The following is a 26,312-nucleotide window of genomic DNA, read 5'->3' on the forward strand; positions in this document are numbered from 1 at the left end:
CTTTCCAGAAATGGGGTTACTGTGCCAAAAAGTAAAAAGAACTTTTTTTTTTTTTTTTAATGTTAGAGAGAAAGAGAGCAAGCGAGCAGTGGAGAACGGCAGAGGGGAAAAGAGAGATTCTTAAGCAGGCTCCACATTCAGCCTGGAGCCTGATGTGGAGATCAATCCCACAACCCTAGGATTATGACCTGAGCCAAAATCAAGAGTTGGTCGCTCCATCTACTGAGCCACCGAGCCGCCACAAAAAGTAAAAAGATTTTTAAGGCTCTGATACATCGCACTGATTGGCCATCTGGAAATTTTATAATCTGTCTTTCCATCAGTGAGGCACATTTCTCTGTACATTCCTAGTCATGAAACGTTATCATAAAATTTTACTTTTGCCAGTTTGACAAGAGAAAAATTATGTTATTAAACTATTTTACATTTCTGACTACTAATGAGGTTGCAATTTTCATCTCTTGCTGTCCATTCATAAGTCTAAATGGTGAACTGTTTGTTCATACCCTTTCTGCATTAAAAAAATGTTTATTTATTTTTGAGAGAGTGCAACCAGGGGAGGGAGAGAGAAAGGGGGGATAGAAGATCCCAAGTCTGTGCTAACAGCAGGGAGCCCAGTGTGGAACTCACTCATGACCTGAGGTGAAGTCAAACACTCAATTGACTGAGGCACCCAGATGCCCCACTTTTGTGAATTTTTAAATGGTTAAAATGTTTTCAATTTTCATATTTGAAAAAGTACTTCCGTTTTCTTTCATATTTGTATTGGTAATTTGTCTTATTCCCCCCCACAACTTTATTGTGATATAATTGACATATAACATTGGTAAGTTTAAGGTGTATAACATGATTTAATACACACTTATGTTGCAAAATGATTACCACAAAGTGGTTAGTTAGCATATCTATCACCTCACACAATTACCCTTTTCATTTTATTTTATTTATTTATTTATTTATTTTTGGTGAGAACATTTAAGATCTACTTTTATTTTATTTGTTTGTTTGTTTGTTTGTTTGTTTTTAAATTTGAGAGAGAGAGGGGCGCCTGGGTGGCTTAGTCGGCTAAGCGTCCGACTTTCCCTTAGGTCGTGATCTCGTGGTTCATGGGTTCGAGCCCCGCGTCGGGCTCTGTGCTGACTGCCAGCTCAGAGCCTGGAGCCTATTTCAGAGTCTGTATCTCCCTCTCTCTCTGACCCTCCCCTGCTCACGCTGTCTCTCTCTCTCCTAGAAATAAAAATATTAAAAAAAAATAAAAATTTGAGAGAGAGAGCACACGCAAGCAATGGAGGGGGCAGAGGGAGAGAGACAGAGAATCTTACTCAGGCTCCACACTCAGCATGGAGCCCAATGTGGGGCTCAATCCCATGACCCAGGGATTGAGCCCAATTTGAGTCGGATGCTCAACTTCCTAAGTGACCCAGGAGCCTCTAAGATCTACGTTCTCAACAATTTTCAAGTATGTAATTCAGAAATTGTTAACTGTAGTCACATGCCGTTCTTAATTCATAACTGGAAGTTTGTACCTTTTGACCAATATGTCCCCATTTGCCACCCCTCAGCCTCTGGCAACAACAATTTTGCTCTCTGTTTCCATGAGTTCAGCCTTTTTAGATTCCACACATAGATTCCACAAGTGAAATCATACAGTATTTGTCTTTCTCTGTCTGATTTATTTCATTTAGCATCAATGTCCTCAAGATCCAACCATGTTGTCAGAAATGGCAGGATTTCCTTTTATTAAAAAAATTTTATATATTTATAACATTTCTTTATCCATTCTCTGTCAGCAGACACAGGTTGTTTCCAAGCTTTGGCAATTGTGAATAATGCTTCAATGAACATGGGGGCACAAATATCCCTTTGAGATACTGTGATTTCATCTCTTTTCACATCTATACACAGAAGTGGGATTGCTAGATGTATAGTAATTGCATTTTTAATTTTTTAAGAACCTCCGTAGTTTTTTCCACAGCAACTGTACCAATTTACATCCCCACCAACAGTGCACAAGGGTTCTCTTTTCTCCACACACTTACTAATAACTGTTATCTCTCATCTTTTTTATCAGGTCCAGGGATGGTGATATCTCACTGGAGTTTTGATTTGCATTTCCCCGATGATTAGTGATGTGGAGCATCTTTTCATGTCTTCTTTGTAAAAATGTCTATTCTGGATGTCTGTCCATTTTTAAATCAGATTATTTGTTTTTTGTTTTTGTTTTGTTTTTGCTGTTGAGTTGTATGTATTGGGTATTAGCACCTTATTAGATGTATAGTTTCCAAATATTTTCTCCCTTTCCATAGGTTATCTTTTCAATTGGTTTGATGGTTTCCTTTGCTGTGCAGAAGTTTTTTGTTTTTAATTTTTATTGAGAAATAATTGACATATTATATTGTATGTTTTAGGTGTGTAATATAATGATTTTATAAATGTATATGTTGTGAAATGATTACTATAATGGGTTTAGTTAACATCCATAGTTACAATTTATTTTCCTTTCTTCTTTCATGAGAACTTTAAAGATTTACTTTCTTAGCAAATTTCAAATATACAATATAATATTGTTAATCAGAGTAACCACGTTGTACAATACATCCCCAAGTTATAATATCTATCTTATAACTCAAAGTTTGTGCCCTTGACCACCTTTGCCCATTTCACCCACCAACCTCCCTCCCCACTCTGCCCCTGGCAATCACCAATCTGTTATCTGTATCTAGGAATTCATTTTTCTTTAAAAGATTCCACATATAAGTGAGATCATACAATATTTGTCTTTCTTCATCTGATTTATTTCAGTTAGAATAATGCCTTCAAGGTCCATCCATGTTGTTGCAAATGGCAGGATTCTTTTTTACAGTTAAATAATCTCAGAGAGAGAGAGAGAACTGGGTGGTTCAGTCAGTTAAGCCTCTGACTTTGGCTCAGTTCATGATCTCATGGTTTGTGAGTTTGACACCCCCCCATTGGGCTCTGCACTGATGGTGCAGAGACTGCCTGAGATTCTCTCTCTGACCTCCCCACCTTTCAAAATAAATAAATAAAACTTAAAAAAAAAAAAGAGAGAGAGAGAGAGAGCGCACTNCTCAACCAACTGAGCCATGCAGGCTCCCCAAAAGTGTTTTCAAGTCCTCTACTATTGTTGCATTGTTGGCAATGTCTCCCTTCAGATCTGTTAGTATTTGCTTAATATATTTAGATATTCTAATGTTGGATATATATATATAATATAATATATAACATATTGTCATATTCTTATGATGAATCTACCCCTTTATCGTTATATAATGAATTTTTTTGTCTGTTGTTACTTAAAGTCTATTTTGTATGATATAAGTAGAGCTAGCACTTCTCTATTATGGTTTCTATTTGCATGAAATATCTACTCCCATCCTTTCATTTTGAATCTATGCGTGTCCTTGAAGCTGAATCAAGTCTTTCGTAGGCAGCATCTTCTTTTTATCCAGAAAGCCACTCTACGCCTTGAGTTGGAGAATATAATCCATTTACATTTAATAGTGTTTATATTTAACTGATGTTATACATAGATGAACTTCCCCAACTTACCCACCTTTGTGGGAATATGCATTCTGCAAATGAAAACATTTTAAGAACGACAGAAGGTAAAGGGAATATTTACATATATTTTACACTAGTTCTTTTACCATTTTATACTTTTATATTTGTCTCTTTAATCCATCAGGAGCTAAATTCATAATAGTGTAAGATGAAGTTCTACTTTAACTGTTTACCAAAAATTGGTAATACAGAAGTATACCATTGAGGGGTGGAAAGAAATCACTTGTGATAAGGAGGAGAGTGAAAATCAGCCAGCTGGGATTTGTACATCTCCTCCCTCAGTCATTCGTATTTAGACTTTGTTCTACCATTAAAACATCTTACTGTTGAAGCTGGCTTTATTCAAGGGTGTTGCCTATGGCCACTTGTCACATGGAAAAGAAGCTTGGAAACCCTTGAAATAATTATTTCCAACATGATTAAACTTTTAATTCTGAAATGCTCATGGGAAGTTGGCAAAAATAGTAGAGATATCTGCTGTGCGTTCCTACCTCCAACGGTAACACCATACATACCTGTAGTACAGTATCATACCAGAAAATCAATATTTGTACAATCTACCAACCTTATTCCCATTTCACCTTTTTTACATGCACTCTTTTGTATTTTCACACATGTGTAGTTCTATGCAATTAGTAGTATGTATAGATTTATTTAACCATCACCAACATCAAGATTCAAAACAAAATCAAGATCTACCATCACAAAGCGACTCCCTCATGCTATCTTCCACACCTGTCCCTAACCACTAGCAACCACTAATTTTTTCCCCCATGTCCATAATTTTATCATTTCAGCAATGTTATGTTAATGGAATCATACAGTATGCAACTTTTTGAGGCTGGGTTTTTTTTCACTCCAACTGGCACACATATTAAGAGTTTTTCCTTTTTGTTGGTAAGTAGTGGTCCATCGTATGTATGTGCCATGAAATAACATATGGAATGTTGCTACTTTGAAGTTACTCAAAATAAAGCTGCTTTTAACATTTGTACACAGGTTTTGCATGATCAGGAGTTTTCATTTCTCTGGAATAAATGGCCAGGAGTTCTATTGCTGGTTTGGATGGTAAGCATATGTTTTATAAGAAACTACCAAACTATTTTCCAGAGTGGCTGTAGCATTCTACGCTGTTTCTTTTCTGATTCCATGGGTTGTTTTTTTTTTCTTGGATTCATTTTCCCTTGTTTATCAGGTGTCATTCCTTTACTCCTTTTTAGTTTCTGTTTAAATTTTTAAAAATTGTGGTAAAAGACACTTAACAAAGTGTGCCACGTTAGCCATTTCTAAGTGTACAATTCAGTAGCTTTAATTATATTCACAATGTTATGCAACTATCATCACTGTCCGTTTCTCGAATTTTTCTATCATACCAAACAGAAATAGTGTACCAATAAACAATAACTCTCCATGTCTCCTTCCGCTCTAGCCCTTGGTAACTTCTATTCTAATTTCTGTCTCTCTCTATTTACCTGTTCTAGTTACCTCATATAAATGGAATCATACAATATTTGACCTTTTGTCTCTGGTTTATTTCACTTAGCATAATGTTTCCAAAGTTTATCCATGAATCGCATATCAGAATTTCATTCCTTTTTTAAGGCTCAATGCTTTTCCATCACATGGATACACCAATTTTTTAATCCATTCATCTGTTGATGGCCATTTGAGTTGTATTAACCTTTTGGCTGTTGTGAATAATGCTTCTATGAGCGTCGGTGTATAAACATTACGAACTAAATCGAATCCCCACAAAAATTCATATGTTGAAGTCTTACCCCCTAGTACCTCAGAATGTGACTGTGTGTAAAGACAGGATCTTTACAGGTGTAATCAATCTTCAATAAGGTCATTGGGGTGGACCTTAATCTAGCATGACTAGTGTTATTTATAAGAGGAGGGAATTTGAACATAGACATATATAGAAGGTAGACGATGTAAAGACACAGGAAGAAGATGGCAACCCACAAACCAAGGAGGAGCCTCAGATCCAACCCTACTGACACCATAACGTCACATTTCTAGCCTCCAGAATTGTTGTTTAAGCTACCCAGCTTTTGGTACTTGTTATGTCAGCCCTAATAATATAGCAAGTATCTGTTTGAATTCCTACTTTCAGTTCTTTTGGGTACTGTATCTAGGAATGGAATTGCTGGATCATATAGTAATCCTATGTTTCACTCTTTGAGGAACCGCCAAAATGTTCTCCACAATGACTGCACCAATTTATATTCCCTACAGCAATGCGTCAGGGTTCCAATTTCATCACACCCTCATCATCACTTGTTAACGTCTGCTTTTCTGACAAAAACCATCCCGACTGCTGTGCATTGGTACCTTACTGTGATTTTGATCTGCTTTTTTTCTAATGACTACTGATTTTGAGTATCTTTTCATGTGCTCATGAGCAGTTGTGTATTTTCTTTGGAGATGTCTATTTAAGCCCATTTCTGAATTGCGTTCCTTTTTTTTTTATGTTTATTTTTGAGAGAGAGAGAGACATAGTATGAGCAGGGGAGGGGCAGAGAGGGAGACACAGAATCCGAAGCAGGCTCCAGTCTCCGAACTGTCAGCACAGAACCTGATGTGGGGCTTGAACCCATGAACTGTGAGATCATGACCTGAGCCAAAGTTGGATGCTTAACTGACTGAGCCACACAGGTGCACCTGCTTGGGTTTTTTTTTTTTAATTGTTGTTGAGTTGTAGGAGTACTTTATATATTCTAGATATCTAACGCTTATCAGGTATATGATTTGCAAAGATATTCTCTTGTAAAATAATGATTTCTAGGAGCTTGGGGGAAGAAGGAATGAGGCAACGATGTTCCAAGAATAGAAAATTTCAATTATACAAGATAAATAAGTTCTGGAGGTCTACTATACAACACAATGCCTATAGCTAACAATACTATGTTATATATTTAAATTTTTCTAAGAGGGTAGATCTTAAGTGTTCTTAACACCGTCACCCCCCACCATGCAAATTAATAATAATAACCAGAAGGAAACTTTGAGAGGCGATGGATAAGTCTATGGCTTGGATGTTGGTGATGGTTTCACAAATGTATACTTAAACTCATCATGTTGCACATTAAATATGTACACCTTAAAATTTCCCCCTCCCTTTCTGTCTTTCCATTCTCTTGTTACTGTTCTTTGAAGCACAAAAGGCTAAAATGTTGATAAAGTCCAATTGATCCATTGTTTCTTTTATTGTCTGTACTTTTGGTGTCACATCCAAGAAACCATTGCCAAACCCAATGACATGGGGATTTCCCCCTCCCTTTTCTTCTAAGTTTTATAGCTTTAGCTCTTAGGTTTAAGTCTTTGATCTGTTGAACTAGTTGCTTATGATGTAAGGTCCAACTTCATTCTTTTGTACAAGGGTATCTAGTTTTCCTAACACCATTTATTGAAAAGATTGTCCTTTCTCCCACTGAATGGCCTTGCATAGATCTTCTATGGTTAAGTTTCTGTTCAAGTCTTTTGTCTACTAACTGAATTCGTTTTTAACTGTTGAGTTCACGGGTGTCTGGGTGGCTCACTAGTCTGACTTCACTCAGGTTGTGATCTCGTGGTTTGTGGATTTGAGCCCCAGGTTGGGCTCTGTGCTGACAGCTCAGAGCCTGGAGCCTGCTTTGGATGCTGTCTACCTCTTTGTGCCCCTCCCTCACTCATGCTTTGTCTCTTTCTCTCTCTCAAAAATAAATAAACATTAAACACTTTTTAACTGTTGAATTCAGATTATTCTTTATATATCATGGATATCAGTTGTTGGTTGTACATGTAATTTGCAATTGTTTTTTTGTCTCTAGCTTGTCCTTTCATTCTGTTAACAGGGTCTTTCATAGAACAAAAGTTTTAAATTTTGACTCTGTCCAATTCATCAGCTTCTTTTTTTTAAATGTTTTTAATGTTTTATTTATTTCTGAGAGAGAGAGGAGACAGCGCAAGCAGGGGAGGGTCAGAGAGAGAGGGAGATATAGAATTCGAAACAGGCTCCAGGCTCTGAGCTAGCTGTCAGTACGACGCGGGGCTTGAACCCACGAACCCGTGAGATCATGACCTGAGCTGAAGTCAGACGCTGAACCGACTAAGCCACCCAGGCGCCCCAATTTATCAGTTTCTTAAAAGGTTTTTGAGAAAGAAACAGAAGCAAGGCAGGGAGAGCGGTAGAGGGAGAGAAAGAATCTCAAGCAAGCTCCATGCTCAGTGTGGAGCCCAACATGGGGCTTAATCCCACAACCAAGGGATCATGACCTGAGCCAAAATTAGGAGTCAGATGCTCAACCAACTGAGCCACCTAAGCGCCCCTGCCTTTTTAAAAAATTTCAGTATTGTAGTTTTCAGTTCCAAGTTTTCTATTTGGTTCTTCCTTATATCTTTGTTTTGCTGGGACGTTCATCTTCATTTGTTTTAAGCATGTTCATTTTTGCCTACAGATACATTTTTATGATGGTGTCTTAAAATTTCTTATTAGATAATATGTCATCCTGAATAGAAGTGGTGAAGGTGGCCAGCCTTGTCTTGCCTGGTCCTGGAGAAGAGGATTCAGTCTTTCACCATTATGATGTTAGCTGTGTGGTTTCATATATGCCTTTTATTATGTTCTTGTTTTCTTCTATTCCTAGTTATTTTTTTTTAAGAAGTGTATTTAAGTGCTTTTTCTGCTTCAGTTGAGATGATCACATGGTGTTTGATCCCTTTATTCTGTTAATGCATTGCATTGATTGGTTTTTGTAGCTAAACCATTTTTGGATTCCAGGAATCAATCCCACGTGGTCATGGTGTATAATCCTTTTCATGTGTTGTTTGCTAATATTTTGTTGAGAATTTTTGCATCTATGTTCACCAGGGAAATTGGTCTACAGTTTTCTTTTCTCATGGTGTTCTTATTTTGCTCTGGTATCAGGGCACTGCTGGTCTCTTAAGAAGTGTTCTCTCTTCTTCAATTTTAGAAGAGCTTCAGAAAGATTGATGTTAGTTCTTTAAATGGTAGGACTCACCAGTGAAGCCATTTGGTCCTGGGCTAAAATAATTATTTTTTTAAATTTAAAATTTCATTAGTTAATCTACAGTGCAATATTGGTTTCATAAGAATTCAGTGATTTCTTACTTACATACAACACCCAATGCCCATCACCCATTTACTCATCTCCCACCTGCTTCCATCCATCAACCCTCAGTTTGTTCTTTATTGTTGAGTCTCTTATGGTTTGTTTCCCTTTCTTCTCTCTCCCCCTTCCCATATGTTCATCTGTTTTGTCTTAAATTCCACATATGAGTGACACTTTTAAAACTGTATTTTTCTCCCTACTAGCTATCATTTTACTGTGAAGGCTTTCCATCAGCTGAGTGTCGACTATAGTTCTTCCTCAAAATCGGTTGGTATAATGGTAACCTCTAATATGTGGGGTTTATTTATTTATTTTGAGAAAGAAAGAAAGAAAGAGTGTGCAAGCTGGGGAAAGGGGCAGAGAGAGGAGAGAGAGAATCCCAAGCAAGCTCCACACCATCAGCATGTAGCCTGACATAGGACTTGAACTCAGAAACCACAAGATCATGACCTAAGCCAAGACCACGAGTTGGACGCTGAACAGACTGGGCCATCCAGGCATGTGGGTTTTTTTTTTTTTTTTAGTGAAATATTTATTCAATGTTTTTCACAATTACTCTTCATAATTTTTATTCAGAGTTGACCACAAATTGGCCAACGGGAACCCCTTCCATCTGACTCCAATGTCCATTGAGATATGCCCATCAGTCTTAAAGTACTTTTTTGCTTTCAGACCAAAAAGATATTTTTCCCTCATTTTTTAACTTACCTAACTGTGGATTCAGCCTTCTCTCCACGGAACATGCTGCATAAAGGGTGAGTGACGCTTGTTCCCCTTTCCCAACTGGCCAAGATGTGGCTCTCAGCCAGCAAGCCATCAGATGCACCATCATGTCCTGGTCCGACGCCCCATGCATGCACACCCAGCTGTGACCATTCCTGAGTGTCCAGGCACCAGCTAGAGGGGTCACAGAGAGCGATAAGACCAGGAAGGTGGTGGGAGGCAGGACTATGCATGGACCAAGGCTCTAAGCCCCACTGGGCATAATACTCCATTGTCCCTTCAGACTTCCCTCAAAAACACAAATCCAAAGATAACATAATCAAGAATATCCAAGATGGCAGAGACAGAATATTAAAGCCCCAGTGCAGGGAACTTCTGAGCACAGGCCCAGAGTATGTCTCTTCTTTTGTTTCTCAATTTTGTATTTTTTTCCATCTAAATCCTAAAAGCTCTTGCTGCCTGATTTATAGGTTTCTATAGTGAACACAATTTTCTCATTATATTTGCTAACTGGCCAGTTAGGAGATCCAGAAAAATCATTTTGTACTGTTACTTTTGATGGCACTTAGCATTTCATATCTCACCATTTTAGTGAAATGTAATGTTTCCATATCAGTTATCTTGGGCTTTCTTTGTAGAAAAAAAAAATCACCTATAAGTAGCTATCCCTTGAGCACTTAGCACTGCTAGGTACTGTTGTATGCCATCTAATCCCCACGAGCCCTTGAAGCTGGTGTGACTGTTACCCCAATCCACAGACTGGCTATGTGAAACAGGAGAGACTTGCCCAAGGCCAAAGAACTAATATCTAAGTGGTAGACAAAATTCAAAACCAACCCCAAGCCTTAACTACGAGGCTAGAACATTTCTACATAGATTAGATTAAGCCCCCTTCATTTCTGTTTGAAGACTGAGTACCTGGGGTAAAACTTTCCGAAAAGTGCTAATATAATGGTAGTGACAGCAAACATCTTTCTCTTGTTCTTGACTTTAACTGGAATGCCTCTAATGTTCCATTTTCAAGTACGATAATGATGGTTGTAGCTTAAAAAGGAAATCTTCGCAACATGAGGATGGTAGTAATGTATCTTTTCCTAAGATAAAGAACTAAAAAGTCAATCTAGCTGGAAGAGGGATGGATCATGAGACCCTATTAACATGGACTTCTGTTCCAAAGGTTTATTCCAATCACATTTATAGTCCCATCAAATAGCAATACTCTCTTGTTGAGAAAACAGAAAATGTGGCCATTGGATTGATGCTGATTTAAGAGAAATATAAGCCTCTACTTAAGGCAAGATTTCATATCTACAGAATTCAACTAATATGAGATATATACAAAGTAATCAACAACTTCCTTTGAAGATATGCAAGAAATCAAAAGAAGACAGTTTTTGTGGGAGGCTGATATGCACATTTTATTTAACAAACATAATGTACAAGACTAAAAGAACTGTATGTTCCCAGGAGAATTCAGAGTGTGTATACCTGGATTAGCACCTAGAAAGTACATAGAAAAGAACAAAGGAAAAAGGGAAAAGCTTTCTACAAAAATCACTTGGGCTCGGGTTTCTAAGTGCGGATTCTCACCGGCATCTGATAGTGACTCGTTGCACTGCACGTGAGCTTGGTGATCGGCTGGTCCAGGTGACTGCTTCATGCCTTCCGTGCTTTATGACAACAGGTGTGTCAACCTGATGGCTTTTACGGGTAAATTTAAGTAAAGCATATGACGTTTTAGACTCACTCTTGTTTTGTTCCAAAATTAATGCGCTACAAATCTGCATGGTACACTATTAGGAAGATACTGAGATACTGCTTGTGTGACGTGACATCATTTCAGAATGATGCCCAGGAATTATGCACGATTTCACAGGTACGCTGATCATCTGTAGAAATCACTGATTGGGAGGAAGATCATACACAGCTTATTTAGGTTATGAAGGTTCCATTAGGATTAAAAGGGTTCCACGCTGCCAGTGGCTGTAAAGCCTCACTATCAGTTAACCGCAATGTGCATTTAATACAATAGTCTTTGGTTACGTCGTATTAACCACCAGGAGGATAGCTTCCTGGTTTACACAACAGATCAGTGGTTCATAACTAGGGGTCGAGTTTGCCCCCGCCCCACCCAGGAAACATTTGGCAACGTCTGGAGGCAATTTTTCACAACTGTGGGGGTTGCCACTAGTGTCTGGTGGGTATCGAGGCCGCGAATACTGCTAAACACCCTGTAATGCACAGGGAAGCCCTCCTAACAAAAAGTCCTCAGGCCCCAAATGTCAGCAGCACTGAGGTTGAGAAACCCTGAAAGAGGTTTATATGACATGCGTCTGGGTTGCCCATAAAGTCAAAAGTCTGCTACAGACAGAGGCAGAAAGAAGGATGCTACAGCTCTGAGGGGTTCCCCGTTGGCTCTTGCCGGCGGAGGCCTGTTCACTCCTCTGTCTTCTGATCTAGACCCACGACCAGCTCCTTTACAAAGAACTTACCTCCTGAATGAGTGGAGGAAAATGGTGCAAGAAGCATGGTTTAAAGTCTTCAAATGACTATTCTGAACAGTGACTTTATGTGACCTAAAAATTATTCTGAACTTCAATGGTGTCACAGTCTCTGACTGATTACACACAATCTCAAAGTTAGGGCTAACATATTGTTAATGATGGAGTCAATATTTTAAGGGGAGTATGTCTAACATTTCTAGAGTCATTTAAGTGGGGCAAACTAAATAAAATGGTGTTGAAGGCAAACATTCAGTATACTTCATTTTAAACTAAAAAAACTAACGCATGAAACGCCATGCACAGCAGACACCATTCCTTTTTTTATACATATTTACAATTTTACATATTTACTTATCAATATATCTTCTATCTTTACAATTATAAAATTATTTCAAACTGTAGAAGAGTGGTACCATACATTTTGTAGCATTCATTTGCTTTATCCTTCAGAGGCAATTATTTACCCAAATCCAAACCACAGTGAATGCCACAGAGGAAGCACGTAGGAAAATCGTGGAGAAAAAATAGATTTAGACAAAACTTTCACATAAGCCTTAAATGAATCTATTTCAGTAACTCAAATAAATAGTATTTTATTACTTACTGAGCTTCCCCTGCCAGGAAAAAACAAAACGAAACAAACAAAACAATCCCTACAAACTGTACCTTTAAAAATGCTCGGACATTTATAAGCAATTCAGTTATAGTCTAGATCCCAATCATAGACTGTAGTAAAAGCTACCTACAATTTAGGCTCAAATAAATACTACCCATGTAAATATTTATCATCCTGCATAAACTTGAGGTTGCAATGGTGGAGGAAGCTTATCATTTTCAACATTTTCAGAGTCAATAGCTGCTAGAGATTGATTTGGGGGCTTAATTTCAAGCGGATACTTCTCAACAATGTCTTGAACCTCTTTTGCAATTCCATCTGTCCATTCTATTAGGTCTTTTTCAAGTTTCTTGGCTTCACTCATGATCCTTTCTTGCCGTTCATTCAACTGAGACAGAAGATCCAAGTTCTTATACATTTGCTTAACCCCTAAGCAAGCATCAGGAGACCAATTCTCAGATTCTTGCTTCCTGGGAGAAGTCTGGCCGGACATGTATCGATCAAAATCTTCCTGACTTAAATTCAACGACTGGGCATCTAACTTCTCAATGAAAGCCACAGCACAGCACTAGAAAAAAACAGAATGTTACTTACTATAGCCAGAAGAGGAAAGGTCCGAATATTCAAACATATATTTTTAAATCCTTTTATTATGGTGAATTTAAAACAGAATTAAGAGTAGGAAAAAACCCATCTAATGACCCACCATGAACTTCAGCTTCAAAAATTACCAACTGAGGAGCACTTGGGTGACTCAGTCGCTTGAGCCTCGACTTCAGGTTGGGTCATGTTCTCATAGTTCATGAGTGTAAGCCCCACATTGGGCTCCCTGCTGTCAGGGCAGAGCCTGCTTCAGATCCTCTGCCCCTCTCTTTCTGCCCCTTCCCCCCAGTGCTCTTTTAAAAATAAATAAACCAAACCAAACAAAATTACCAACTCATAGCAAATCTGTTTCATTCATTCATTTATTTTTAGAGAGAGAGAAAGTGAGCACAGCTGAGCAGGTGAGAGGCAGGGAGAGAGAGAGAATCTTAAGCAGGCTCCATGCCCAGGACAGAGCCCAATGCAGGGCTTCACATCACAACCATGAGATCACGACCTGAGCATAATGTAAGGGTTGGACGCTTCACCAATGGAGCCACCCAGGCACCCCAATCATGTTTCCTTTACACTCCCACCTGAAACAATACATTTCTTCCTTAGGAAAAAGAAAGTCACATTGCCAATTCTCACTGAGTCTGTCAGAAATTTAGTCCTCTCCTTGGGTTGTTCAAAGGTCCAGGAGTCTTATACAGAGTGAAGTATTGGAGGCGGAGCCATCAGTGTTTGTTCCACACTGGCTACTACAGAGCTTCCTGTGGACAAAAACTGAATGATTCCTCGACCTTGGAGGCGCCCTGCTTGCTGGCCATGCTGCAGGGCAGAGCAACCACGGTTGGGGCTGGGAGCGCTGGGCCAAGTGTCTGGGGGACACGTCCCATAGAGCCACTCCCCTTTGAAGTCTTCCAGCCCCACAATGCTCACTCAGGGCATGGCCAGCTACTTGGCCCATCAGCAGGTGCTGGAGTGGCACACGGCCCTCCGGTCCTCTAAGGACCTCTGGTCCTTTAACATCAAGTGGTTGAAAGAATAGGCTTTAAAATCAAGCAACCCGAGTTGTCACCTCCATCATGTGTTAGCCAAGAGTCTGTGAGCCTGGGGAGTTACCTACTCTCTCTGGGGATCCTGCATTGTAAAACGGGAAATACCACCCAGATTTATTGTGAGAATGAAGCAATCTGGCACATGTAATGTGCTTAGCTCACAGGTCAGCAGTAAGCAATGAACAAACGAGAGCAATTATTAGTACAGAAATCCCTGGGCAAATGCTCAGTGAAACAGACATCTGTTGGCTATACTTTCTTATATTGATTTTTTTTTACAAGGAAAATTACGTTTCACATTTTTTTAAAAAAAGGATTTTACAAGAAAGAGATACAATATAAAGAGGGAAATAGGCTGCTCACAGAATTTCTTCTGAGAAACGGATTCCCAGGACCCGACATTATTACACATAAAAAAGAGAATCATCTTTTTAAGGAATACTTAGCAAATCTATTATAACAGACTCATCTGATGAGAACAGGACCACCTGACCCTGCCACTCAGGTGCTCATGGTGTCCGTGGACGTGCCACAGTCCCTGGAGAGAGAAGGAGTCTAAGAGGGATTCTAACGTTTCTGGCATGGATGGATGCTACTGCTCCAAGTAGAAACAGTGCGCATTAGAAAGGAGAAAACCATCTGATGAGGAAGTAGGTTCAGTTTTTGAATAAATTAAATTTGAGGCACAATAAATAGTCAGAAGTGGAGCTCAGCATGAGGGCAAACAGGTGACACACACCGGTGCATCCTCACTGTGCAGGTGACAGCAGAGCTGCGACCAGAGCAGACAGCCAAGGGAGAGAGATACATAGAGGACAGCACCCCAGAGAATAACCCAACTTGAGAAGAAGTAGAAGACACAAAGCCCACAGAGACAAGTAAGGAGTAGAACCCTGAAATCCAAAAGACAGGAAGTTCTAGAACAAAGGAGTTATCAAGAATGTTAAAGAAGTAAGATGAAGGCTGAGAGTTTTCATGGGATTTGACTTTTGCCAGAGCAGTTTCACTGGAGCAGTGGGATTAGAAGCCGGACTCTGAATCAGCAAGAGGATGGAGAAATAAGGTGCAAATAGGGCTGTAGGTCAAGGCGCCGGGAAGCTGCAGGGAAAAGGTGAGCCAACAGCCTCCACTGGCGACCACCAGGGTGACCCTCAAACACCTCCCGGTCCCAACCTTCATTTCCCTACTACCAGCCACGCCTCCGTCTGCAGAAGCTCAGGGATTGTCCGCACTCTCTCATGTTCTCTAGATGAAGAGCTAAATCCAAAAGGCTCTAGCAGTCAAGTGCATGTTTTCACTTAGTTTAAGAAACATGTACTTTGGCTACTTAAACTTTTGGGGGGTATAGTTTAAACAGCCATGTATCTGAAAGGATGACAAGTACTGCAAATAATGGAAGAAGCATCATTCTGAAAAAGGGCATTTCCGGGATGGGCTGAACAGGTGATGGGTATTAAGGAGGGCATTTGGATGAGCACTGGGTGCTGTATGTAAGTGATCAATCACTGGATTCTACACCTAAAACTAATATTACAGTGTTTTTTTTTAACTAACTGGAATTTCAGTAAGAGCATGGAAAACGAAAAAGGGCATTCTCAAGCCCCTGCAAAGCATGTTCCCAGAAACTGCAACAACACTAATTAGCAGCTGCACGCAATGGCTGAGGGGGATGGGTAAGAAGGGCAGGTCCAGGCTTTGAAGGACTGGAAATTTATACACTTTTGGGAACCCGCTTAAAGGAAAGCAAAATACAGAATCAGGCACAAAAGTGAATACATACTTAGGATTTCAAAATAAATCACAACAAATTTCTGGAACTTTGGGAGATTCAAGTATCATCTTTTTCGACAATTTACGAGAAATGCTCCCTCCTGTAACCTGGCTTCCTCTCCCTATTACCCTGTACAACTCCCAACACAGGAAAGAAGGCACATAAGGAAGGTATTCTGCGGCTCAAATCCATTAGTCAATCTAGTCTTAAGCAGACAAACCAAAGGTTAGTGGTCAGTAAAAGGAAGTATTCAGCCTTACTTAGATATACATCTTTTAATACCGTCTTGCCTAGAATCAAGAAGCACTAATAACAACAGTTGAAAATCATTTCACATCTTCTAAACTGACCCCAGCTTGAAATCTCAGTATTCAGTTCTAAGAGAGCACTTATAGAAATAAAACAAACAAACAAAAATTCTTAAGTCTTTTCACAAAGAAATCAAAGTCCATTCATGGTTGAAACAACCCAACTAAGTGAATGGCCCTTTGACCCAGCACCCGGGGAAGTAATGGCCAACAGCACCTGACACGCCTCCCCATGTTTTCTGTAAGATGATCACAGTCTCTGGTCAAGTACTGAGAGGTGGGGTGTTTGCATGGCCCGGTCACATGTGCTATGTGACACCAAGCATGCATCTTTAGCTTTGCTGATTTCTCATCTCATAGGCATTAAACTGTCACAGCCTATGAGTGATGTGTCACATCCCTAAAATAAATACTTTCAGGGTTCTTTTCTGTAACTGCAGAAAATCAAATCCTTACCAGATTGGTGAAATAGTAGCCGTCCTCCCCAGTCATCAATCGGCTTGGGTTGCAGAAGCGGGTGATATACTGGATATTGGACTGAAGGCGTGGGGGGTTGCCCTTCAAAACAATGTAGATGAGAGTGGGTAAAAAGTCATCAGCTGACGCTGGCTCGTTCTTGGTGATCTTAATGGCATTGAAGATGTGCTTGCTACACTTGGTGATGCAGGCCAATTTATCTCGAGGGACACGCTTAGAATCCATTTCAATGATATCTGTAAAGCAGAAAAGACCCTGCTTCCGATGAGAAAATGATTACATAAAAGAAGCTTTAGAATAATCATTTTTTAATCTATCAAGTTACAGAGGTATCCTCGCTTACCCTTTCTCCACCAGGTAACTTCTATAAAAAACTTTGACCACAAAAACTGTAAACACTGGCTCATCCTTACAGGACGTGTGACCAGGCACAGAACCACAGACCAAGCATTATATGCATTATTTCTGTGCTCCACAAGTCTATTTCTTTTCCATCCTCAGATGGTGCAATGGATACTACTATTAGGAAGGGAGCTGAGGTTCAGAGAAGTTTGATAATTTGCCCAAAATTATAAAGACAGCAAATGACAGAGGGCAGATTCAAGTCTATCTGATTCTCAAATCCATGCATTTCATCACAATGGTAAGCTGCTTATGAGCTCCTTGGAGAATTAAGAAGAGCCTTCTTCCTGCTTCTGTTCCTCTAATACACTGTAAAAGTCAACTGATGAAGCCTACTGCTTTTTAGAAAGGTGGGTATTATTCAAAGCGTCATTGTATTGGATATAAAAATACAGCTGCTGAAATCTATCACATGTAGGTCCACAGCAGCGGGCACCCATGGCATATAAATCTCCACCAGCTACAAACACCTACAGCACTTTTATGACATTTAGAACCTACTAGTTAGCACAGGGGATAAAGCAAGGGTATACATTTAATCTTATTCATTTCCCTCAGAGAAAAATCGCTTCACTGCCCCAAATGACCACTAAGTGGTAGGCTCCTGCAAATGCACACCCTGTGTCACAGGGACCAGCCGGTGGGGAGGTGGAGCTGTCAGCACCCCTAGAACACCACAAGAGGAAGGAGGGAGGGCGCCTCTGGATGCGCTTTTCTGCCTGCAATCCGGAGCAACGTGAAAGAAGAGCGGAGGCAGGTTAATTTGAAAGCAATTTCTGGCCAACAGGAATAAAAGTTTTGATTTTGGTGGGATGATGGTGCCCGTCACAGTTCTTTCTGCTCCCAGCTTTCATCCTGGAGGTGGGCTACTGCGGGAACCCTCGCGGACCACCAGCCACGGAAGACTAACGTGTGGGACAGGAGCACCCGACAGCGCAGAGGCCGTATTTTAACTTCCTAATGCTTCTAGTCCCTGGGCATACATGTCTCCTGTGTGCTTTTGCTTATTTTGTGGTTTAGTTCCTTTACTTTTTAAATTATGGGCTATAATTATTGTTACTGTGTCTCAAACTATTTTCTTTTTCTATTTGAGCAGAACCTACATAAAAAAGATCTGGGGCAGGGGTGTGTGTGCCTGGATGGCTCAGTTGGTTAAGCATCTGACTTTGGCTCCAGGATTCATGGGTTCGAGCCCTGCATTGGGTTCTGTGCTGACAGCTCAGAGCCTGGAGCCTGCTTCAGATTCTGTGTCATGCCTCCCCCCCACCGGCTCACACTCTGTCTCTCTCTCAATAATAAACATTGAGAAAAAAAAATTTTTAAGACTTTTTAAACCATTTTTTACTACTTTCATTTATCCTGTTTAGCTTTCTACCTTTATTGTTGGCATTTATTCTTTATTTTAAGCCTTTAGCCACTCTCTCATTGTTTATTCTTTAAGTTTTGTTTAAAAGAAGGTTTTTTTAAAAAATTTTACTTATTTCTGAGAGAGAGCGTGAGCATACATGCAAGCAGGGGAGGGGCAGAGAGAGAGGGAGACACAGAATCCAAAGCAGGCTCCAGGCTCCGAGCTGTCAGCACAGAGCCCAACATGGGGCTCGAACTGGTCAACTAGGAGATCATGATCTGAGCTGAAGTCAGACGCTTAACTGACTGAGCCACCCAGGGGTCCCTATTCTTTAAGTTTTAAAGTGAATAAAAAAATGGGGCCTCTGGCTGGCTCAGCTGGAGGAGCATGTGACTCCTGGTCTTGGAGTCCTAAGTTTGAGCCCCAAGTGGGGTGTAGAGATTACTTAACTGAAACTTAAAATAAATAAATAAACAAATACAGCAAATAAAAAATGAATTATTTTTGATATGGGTGCACGTGTAGCTGCCACTGCCAAGAGGGAGGGGCCAAGAGTATAAAAAGAGAAAGGAAGGAGGGAAACAAAAAAGAGGAACGGGGGAAGGGGAAGTAGATTTCTCCCACACTCTGTCCTGCAGCAGCCCTTCCTCTTCCTAGTATCCTTTAGCCTGAAAGAAGTTTTTGGGGGACCTCTTTTGGACCCCCCGCCATGTGTAGCGAGTTCCATGACCTGCACTGCTCTACAGCCTAAACGAGGAGATCTGGGGGCAACAACAGAACAGGAAACTCCCCACTGTGTTAATTTCTGAAGTGATGATTTCCTGCCCTAAGCTGCCTGCTCTTACTTACTTTTCAGAGTCCTCACACAACTGCTCTGAGTCTGCCATCCAGGGCTTTTAGTTGTAATCAGTAGGAAAGGTGGGCTGAGTGGGGGTAAGCCATCTTAGCAGAAGTCTGGACTTATCAGTAAAGAAGTTTTGAATACAAAGTAGGCTGTAGCTCTAGGTCATGATTTCTCAACCTTGGAACTAATGATATTTTGGACTGAATAATTTTATTTATTTATTTTTTTTGTAGGGGACTGTCCTGCCCTGCATGACGTTTAATAGCATCCCTGGCCTCCACCTACTAGATGACAGATGTCAACTGAAATGGAAAAATGCCTCCTTCAGTATATTTATCAACAAAACTGACAGTGCCAACTGGCAGCACCTGGGAGGGGTTCAGAAATTTAACTGATGTCTCCATATTTAAGACCACTGTTACAGACTGTCCTCTCTGAGGCTCCTGTACTTAGGCCAATGATTTCGGATTAGAACAAAGTGATCATTAGAACCTTTGGCCCTCACAGAGGCAGAACATATCTGTACTTGGATTGGCAAGATATGGGAGTTAAGATGAGAAAGAGTAAGAAGGCTTTTAAAATTTTGTGGCCACGGGCACCTGGGTGGCTCAGTCAGTTCAGTGTCTGACTCTTGGTTTTGGCTCAGGTCATGATCTTCTGGCTTGTGGGTTCCAGCCCCGCTCGCTTTAGGCTCTGCGGTGACACTGTGGAGCCCGCTTGGGATTCTCTCTTGCCCTCTCTCTCTGCTCCCTCCTCTCTCTCTCTCTCAGAATAAACATTAAAAAATAAAATAAATTGTAGCCAAATTTCTACTACCAAAATATCTCTTTAAACTCCAACTCAGATGACTTGAGAGAAAAAAGTTTCACCTCTCAAATTCTATTCACAAACTGTTTATATATTAAAATCCTTAGTTCTATTTTTAAGCAAACAAAGGTCTGGCTCCTGTAATTTCTGGTTTTATAAGGCCTATCCTATGGCATATCAGAAAAGAGTCCCAAACATAAATTCCTTTGAAGTACTTTAAACATAAACCAGTTGGTCTTGAACTTCGTAAGAGTCTTTGGGAAAAAAACACACATACAAGGTCCACATCCAGGCTTCTCACCTTCAATCTCTAATGATGTTCCCTGAGCAAAAGGTAGGAGTGGGGGTGGGCCTTAACCCAAAGGAGTCAATTCATGAAGCCTATAACACAGCCTTGCAGAAAAGCTTTGAACAACAAAGATGACAGTATTTAGCTAGGCCAGTTAGACTTTGCAAGGGGAATTACAGAAAACATTTAATAACAGGAATTAAAATGCAAAGATATACAAAGAGAAGCAGAACCTGAGAGAGTGGAAGAATCATGTTAACAACAGATAACCCAGTCGCCAGAGGGGCTGTGGAGCTGTTTCTGGGAGAGTCTGGCTTCCTTTCCTACCTTGATAATCTCTTAAGTAACCCCCTATTTCTTCCTGTAACGTGAGTGAGTCTCTAGTTCTTATAACCAAAGGAGCCTACTTGCGGGTTGCCTCCAGCACCGCTGATAGCAGCTGACCAACTTTCTTTCCCAGCAGAATTTCATTAACAATCTCTAAATGGGCAAGTCTTTCTAACTCTTCTTAATTAAGGAGAAGCTGGCCAAGACTGGATGTCTTCTCCATTAAGAGCAATTTGTTTTGGTTCTTTTCTTTTTTAAAACTTTTCGTGGGCTATTTCTGCTGGGCTATTCCTATGACTAAGAAACAGAAACTGTATTACGTGCCTGGACCTGTACAGGATGGTGGAACCACATCAATTCAGGGCACTTCATTTACTTTGTAAACAAACCAGAAAAATAATCCAAAGCACATCTCTAATTAATAATCAATTAGAGAGACATCGTTTTAATATGTAACTTCAGCTTGGGGAGTACCTTGTACCACCAACTCCCTTCCTCCCTCCAAAATTATTTTGAATATATAAATGCAACTGAGTTTTAAGAAATTAGCCTTAGCTGCATTTGACCTGCATTAGTTGAGTTCAATGCCCAAGAAATAAGAGACCCTGGTCTTAGAAAATAAAGGGAAATATAGTTTACCTGCTAATGTGAATGCTTTAAATTTATAAAACTAGCACTCTTGCAAAATGCTTTTCCCACATTCCAGTATACCTCTGGCAATACACCTTACTGTCTGGTTGCTCACTGACTTAAGTATGGACTTATGTCAACTTCAAGGAAGAAAAATCCAGATAAGACAGCTCTCAGTTTCACTGACCTGTGATTGCTTTCACCACCATATCAGATACTTCGGAAATTTCTTCATTAACAGGGACACAAAGCATCTGAGGTGTAACCCAGTGCAGGGCTCTACAAAGAGGGAGAGACAGTAAAAAAGAATCCCAAGAATAGACTGCAGTCATTTGTTCTGTCATGTCCTTCAGTTAAGGGGAAATATGGGACACCACTGACTAATGAGGCCATCGCAGGCCCAAGCATATCACTGCTGAACATATTAGGAGTTGAGCTGAAGTAACTAGAATCCTGAAATGAGGCTGCTCTTTGGCACTTATCGCAAGGAAAGCAGAAGACAACTTTACCGGTTGAAATGAGATTATACTGAGGCTGAAAAGGTATTTGAGAATGAAGATCTGAGAAGAACCTGTTGCTTCCTCTCTTCACTGTCCATCACCCTATGCCCGTTTAGGCTCTGCCCTCCCAACTTCTGAGACCCTGTAAGAGGTCAACAAGTGTGTGTCACCCTGGCCTGAATCACTGAAATTTCCTGGTCACACCCTCGCTTCCCAGCAGAGACTCTGCTGCTGACCGTCACCGCTTGTCTGACAAACGCTCTCACCCTGCACCTCCATCCAAAGCCCATCTAGTTCCTTCTGGCTCCATCTGCCACCTTCCCAACACCAACTCCACACTTTAGGGGTGACACCATCAAGAACAGATCTACCAATGATCAGCCCCACTGCCTGGGAACGCCATTTGGATTCCTAGGGCCCCTCCTCCAGAAACACCTGTGCACAACCAATCTCAGGCACAGTCCCACAATTAGATGGCCTATTTCTGAAGAAGCGTTTCATTGCCACCAGAATAGAGCTCTGGGGCCCACTCTACTGCCCGTGGAAGATTAAGCGCTTTGGGAAGTGTTCTCAACCCAGTGCTGGGGGAAGATGTGATCGGAGGAAGAGCTAAATAAGGAGCACCGCTGGTAGGGGGAGGCATAATGACACTTTAATATGGATATGCCCAGCTTCCTGCCTCACAAGACAGGACAATGCAGGGAGAAACAATGAAATTTCCACCTGTTCCTTGGAAATTTTGGAGATTTTGAAACAATCTCAAACAGCAGATCTGCTTCTTATCTAAAGCTGCTGGAGTCAGCAAGATAAGCAAGAAGGTGATTTCAGGCCTTTCCTCCTAGCAATCTACCACATTCCTTTTCTCTCTGACACCACAAAGAGGCTCAGTGCTGAGGCTGGCGGGTCCCTTTACTGTTATTTGCTCTCAAGGTCTGAAATGCAAGTGCTTTGTTTTCCCGCAATGTGTTCTTCCCATGGGAGGCAGTAAACACAAGACAAAGCAAAACAACCAACTACCTGATCCTCTTCTGAATAGCGAGATCTTTCTTCTCATCATCAGTAGTTTCTGGACAGAACACATATTTATAGAGACGAGTCATGATGTACTTTTCGATCTGATCCATTATCTTCTCCACTTTTTCCGGAGGCACTGAAATATCCAAATGGACATAAGAGCTCAAGAGAGGGAAGAACAGTTTAAATTAAGAGTATGTTTTCATGGTTTTTCCTACATAGCAAAAAACTAATTTACTAGTTAATACACTGAATATACCCAGAAACAAAAGTATAAGATGTTACATTAAAAAATACCCTTTAAAAACTTACCTCAATTTTTTAGACTGCCTTTCACAGAACTGCCAGTTCTAACTTCAGCTGCTTGGCAGGACCTAATAAGCTGTACACCCGGCCCAGGGGGAAGACCTCAGCATGGCTCACTCCTTACTGCTACATTAGAAAAGTGCTCGAAATTCCCAAAACTGAGAATGACGGCAACCCACTCTTCCATTTTTCTGAGATTTACTCTAAACCCTTGGAGAGTTCTTGGAGGTGTGCGGGTGGGGCTGATTTCTCATTTATACACATATGCTAAGAATATCCTAAAACCCAACATCAATGGGAGTCAAATTCAAGAAAAATCTCGAAAAGCCTACAGCTCTAAGTCAGTGATTCTCAAATTTTATTCCACCCCTGCCCATCTGAGGAATCATGAAAAATGACTCAAAAATGGTGATCCCAAGAAGGGGGTTTCATTCAGAAGCCTCCTAAGGGGGCTTAATCGACTCTGCTCCTTCCCCTCATGGAATTATTAAACTGTTCAATAAGTTACCCAACTACCAGAATGTCAGTGGAGTCATTTATAGGACAGAATTGGCAAACCAGCCAGGCCATCAGAGAAACAGAGAAAGTTCTAAGAGACTCAATGGTCAGACTCTGTGCAACGACCAGCAATCCCTTAATGTCTGGCTACCAAAGTATTACCTTTTCCACGAGTCTGCATTCTTTCAGTCACATTCTGATAAAAGTCCTGAGTACACTCTGACTGTTCCTCAATGCTTAAATCCTAAAAAAAAGGGACAAAGAGGCGGCTTGGTAGCTGAAGAAAGATCATGTATAAAGCTCTAAATTTTACAAAGTTTCCAAAATCCACTCCTTAACTGGTGGCTAATCTCAAAAGTACCTACCAATTATATAACACTGTAGAAAAGAAAAATCTGTCCTGTAATGTTATTTATAACATCCTATGACCTCTTACTTCTTTTTGCTATATGCATATTCTTACATCGGTATAATGCATGTTTTGATAATTTACACATGTATGTATATTTCTATTTATCTGATCTACTTAATCATTTTTGGTGGCTTTCTCACATTCCATTATATTAAGTGATGTATTTAACCAGTCTCTACTACTGTGCATTTGGATTCTTCTCTTTTTCTTGCTATTATGTACTATGGCTATGAATAATTGTGTGGACTGTTTCTCTTGGGTTCTTTGTGATACATTTTCAAGAGTGACATTAACAGTTCAATAAATATGAACAACTTTATAGCTCTAAGTATCTACTACTAGAGTCAAGCCTCAGAAACTCCCAGTGTACAGCCATTAGCCATGTATGTGTGTTTATTTCTCCATGGCCCCTACAACAATGACCTTTATAATTTTTATTTAAGTTTACTCATTATTTGGTATAATATGTATATTTATACCCTACTTTCTTTACGAGAATAAAGTCTATGTAAAATATAAACACAGTTAGCGGCGCCCAGCTGGCTCAATTGGCTAAGTATCACCTTTGGCTCAAGTCATGATCTCGCAGTTCATGAGTTCAAGCCCTGCATCGGGCTCTGTGCTGACAGCTCAGAGCCTGGAGCCTGCTTCGGGTCTGTATCTCCCTCTCTCTGACCCTCCCCTGCCCCCACTCTGTGTGTGTGTCTCTCTCTCAAAAATAAACAAACATTAAAAGATATAAACCATTTAAAACAGTTAACTAGATGACAGGGATGCCTGGATGGCTCGGTCGGTTAAGGATCCAACTTTGGCTCAAGTCATGATCTCACAGTTCATGGGTTCAAGTCCTGTGTTGGGCTCTGTGCTGACAGCTCAGAGCCTGGAACCTGCTTCAGATTCTATGTCTCCCTCTCTCTCTGCCCTATCCCGCTTGCTCGCTCTCTTTCTCTTTCTCTCTCAAAATAAACAAACACTTAAAAAAACATCTAGAAGATGATAAAAAGAAAACTAAAACATGGAGAGAAACAGAAAACAGAGGCAGGAACAACAGAAAAATGTAGTCCTTGGAAATAGAGAAATTAGTCCAGTCAGCCCATAAATGTATCTCTAACTAAACTTTCTAGTAACCATCACCAAGACAAAAACAGTCACATAATTGGGTGTCCAAAACATAAAAGCAAATGAACCCTTCAGGTGAAATTCTGACACCAAAGCCAGAAATTTCTCTCAAGGGTCCTCATAAGGATGTCACTGCAGAAAGAGCAAGATCATGGCCCAGGACACATTCCACAGGATTGTTCTTCACAGCCTGCCTCCATGCTGGCCAATGACAGCACACAGGCAAGGGCCCGCTAGGCCTTGGTGAAAGCATGCAGACACGGCCACTCTGGCTTCAATCCCGAAAGACACATTAGGGTCCAGACTGTGCCGTTCTGCCTTTTACAATGTCTCTTCCACCCATCCTTTCCTGGTTTGGGCCCTCAGCACCTCACCCCTCGAGTATAGCTGCTCTCCCCAACTCTGACCTTTCTCCCTGCACACCACAGTCCAACTGATCATCTGAGATCCAGATCTGGGCACAGAGTGAGATTATCATCTGAGTGTCACGCCTCCAATGGCTGCCCATCAGACGCGTGCTGAAGCCTGCACTCAGAATCCGCACCCTTCCTCCTCCCCGCTTACCCTGCAGGGTTACCCGGCCCTCCTGACGGTCTGCTTTTAGCTGTCCCACCTCTCGAACGCTATAAAGTTACTCTCTGCGTGATTTTTATTCCTCTCCAGTCTTCCAACAGCTGTCCAAGGAAGGCTCTGTTCATACCTTACTTCTTCTAAAAGCTGTCTTTCATTCCCTTAGTCCAAATAGCCTTGTTGGTCTCACAGCACTCACAACGTGCCTGCTGTCTTCTTAACTAGGTATTTACAGAAAAACCCTTTGGTTGAATTAAAATCAATCCCCTGTCTATGCAAGAACTTGGTACTAAGTAAACTTTATACATTTGGAAATGTTAAGCTTTCATTTATATTTACCACAGCTTTCCAGTGCTGCCTTCCACTCTCCCTTTTATTTTACGTTGCACAGCTTTTAAAAAGTGAATACCACTAAACCTTTTACCTGGTCCTTAAAAACAGTACTTACAGTTCAGTTGCGGCTTGAAAACTGTTTTAAATTTCTCCACAGAAATAAGTGTCTCTA

At 40.6% G+C, this 26,312-nt stretch overlaps 1 protein-coding gene across 6 annotated transcripts in view; it reads right to left on the minus strand.

Annotated features, from left to right (window-relative positions):
* Positions 1 to 12,224: 12,224 nt before the first annotated feature.
* Positions 12,225 to 26,312, minus strand: part of RABGEF1 (RAB guanine nucleotide exchange factor 1) — a 54,269-nt gene continuing 40,181 nt past the window's right edge. For 4 of the 6 annotated variants that reach the window (XM_077777878.1, XM_077777879.1, XM_077777876.1 and 1 more), the window contains exons 6-10: positions 23,869 to 23,950; positions 22,906 to 23,038; positions 21,576 to 21,667; positions 16,721 to 16,977; positions 12,225 to 13,110 (exon numbers count right to left, since the gene is read on the minus strand). In XM_077777878.1, the coding sequence (XP_077634004.1) occupies positions 12,712 to 13,110; positions 16,721 to 16,977; positions 21,576 to 21,667; positions 22,906 to 23,038; positions 23,869 to 23,950 (963 nt within the window). In that variant the 3' untranslated portion in view covers positions 12,225 to 12,711. The remainder of the gene's footprint in view (positions 13,111 to 16,720; positions 16,978 to 21,575; positions 21,668 to 22,905; positions 23,039 to 23,868; positions 23,951 to 26,312) is intronic. The other 2 variants (XM_077777880.1, XM_077777881.1) reach the window with 1 other exon arrangement.

This window comes from Crocuta crocuta, unplaced genomic scaffold, assembly GCF_008692635.1.
Source record: "Crocuta crocuta isolate KB4526 unplaced genomic scaffold, BGI_CrCroc_1.0 scaffold217, whole genome shotgun sequence".
Lineage (NCBI taxonomy): Eukaryota > Metazoa > Chordata > Mammalia > Carnivora > Hyaenidae > Crocuta > Crocuta crocuta.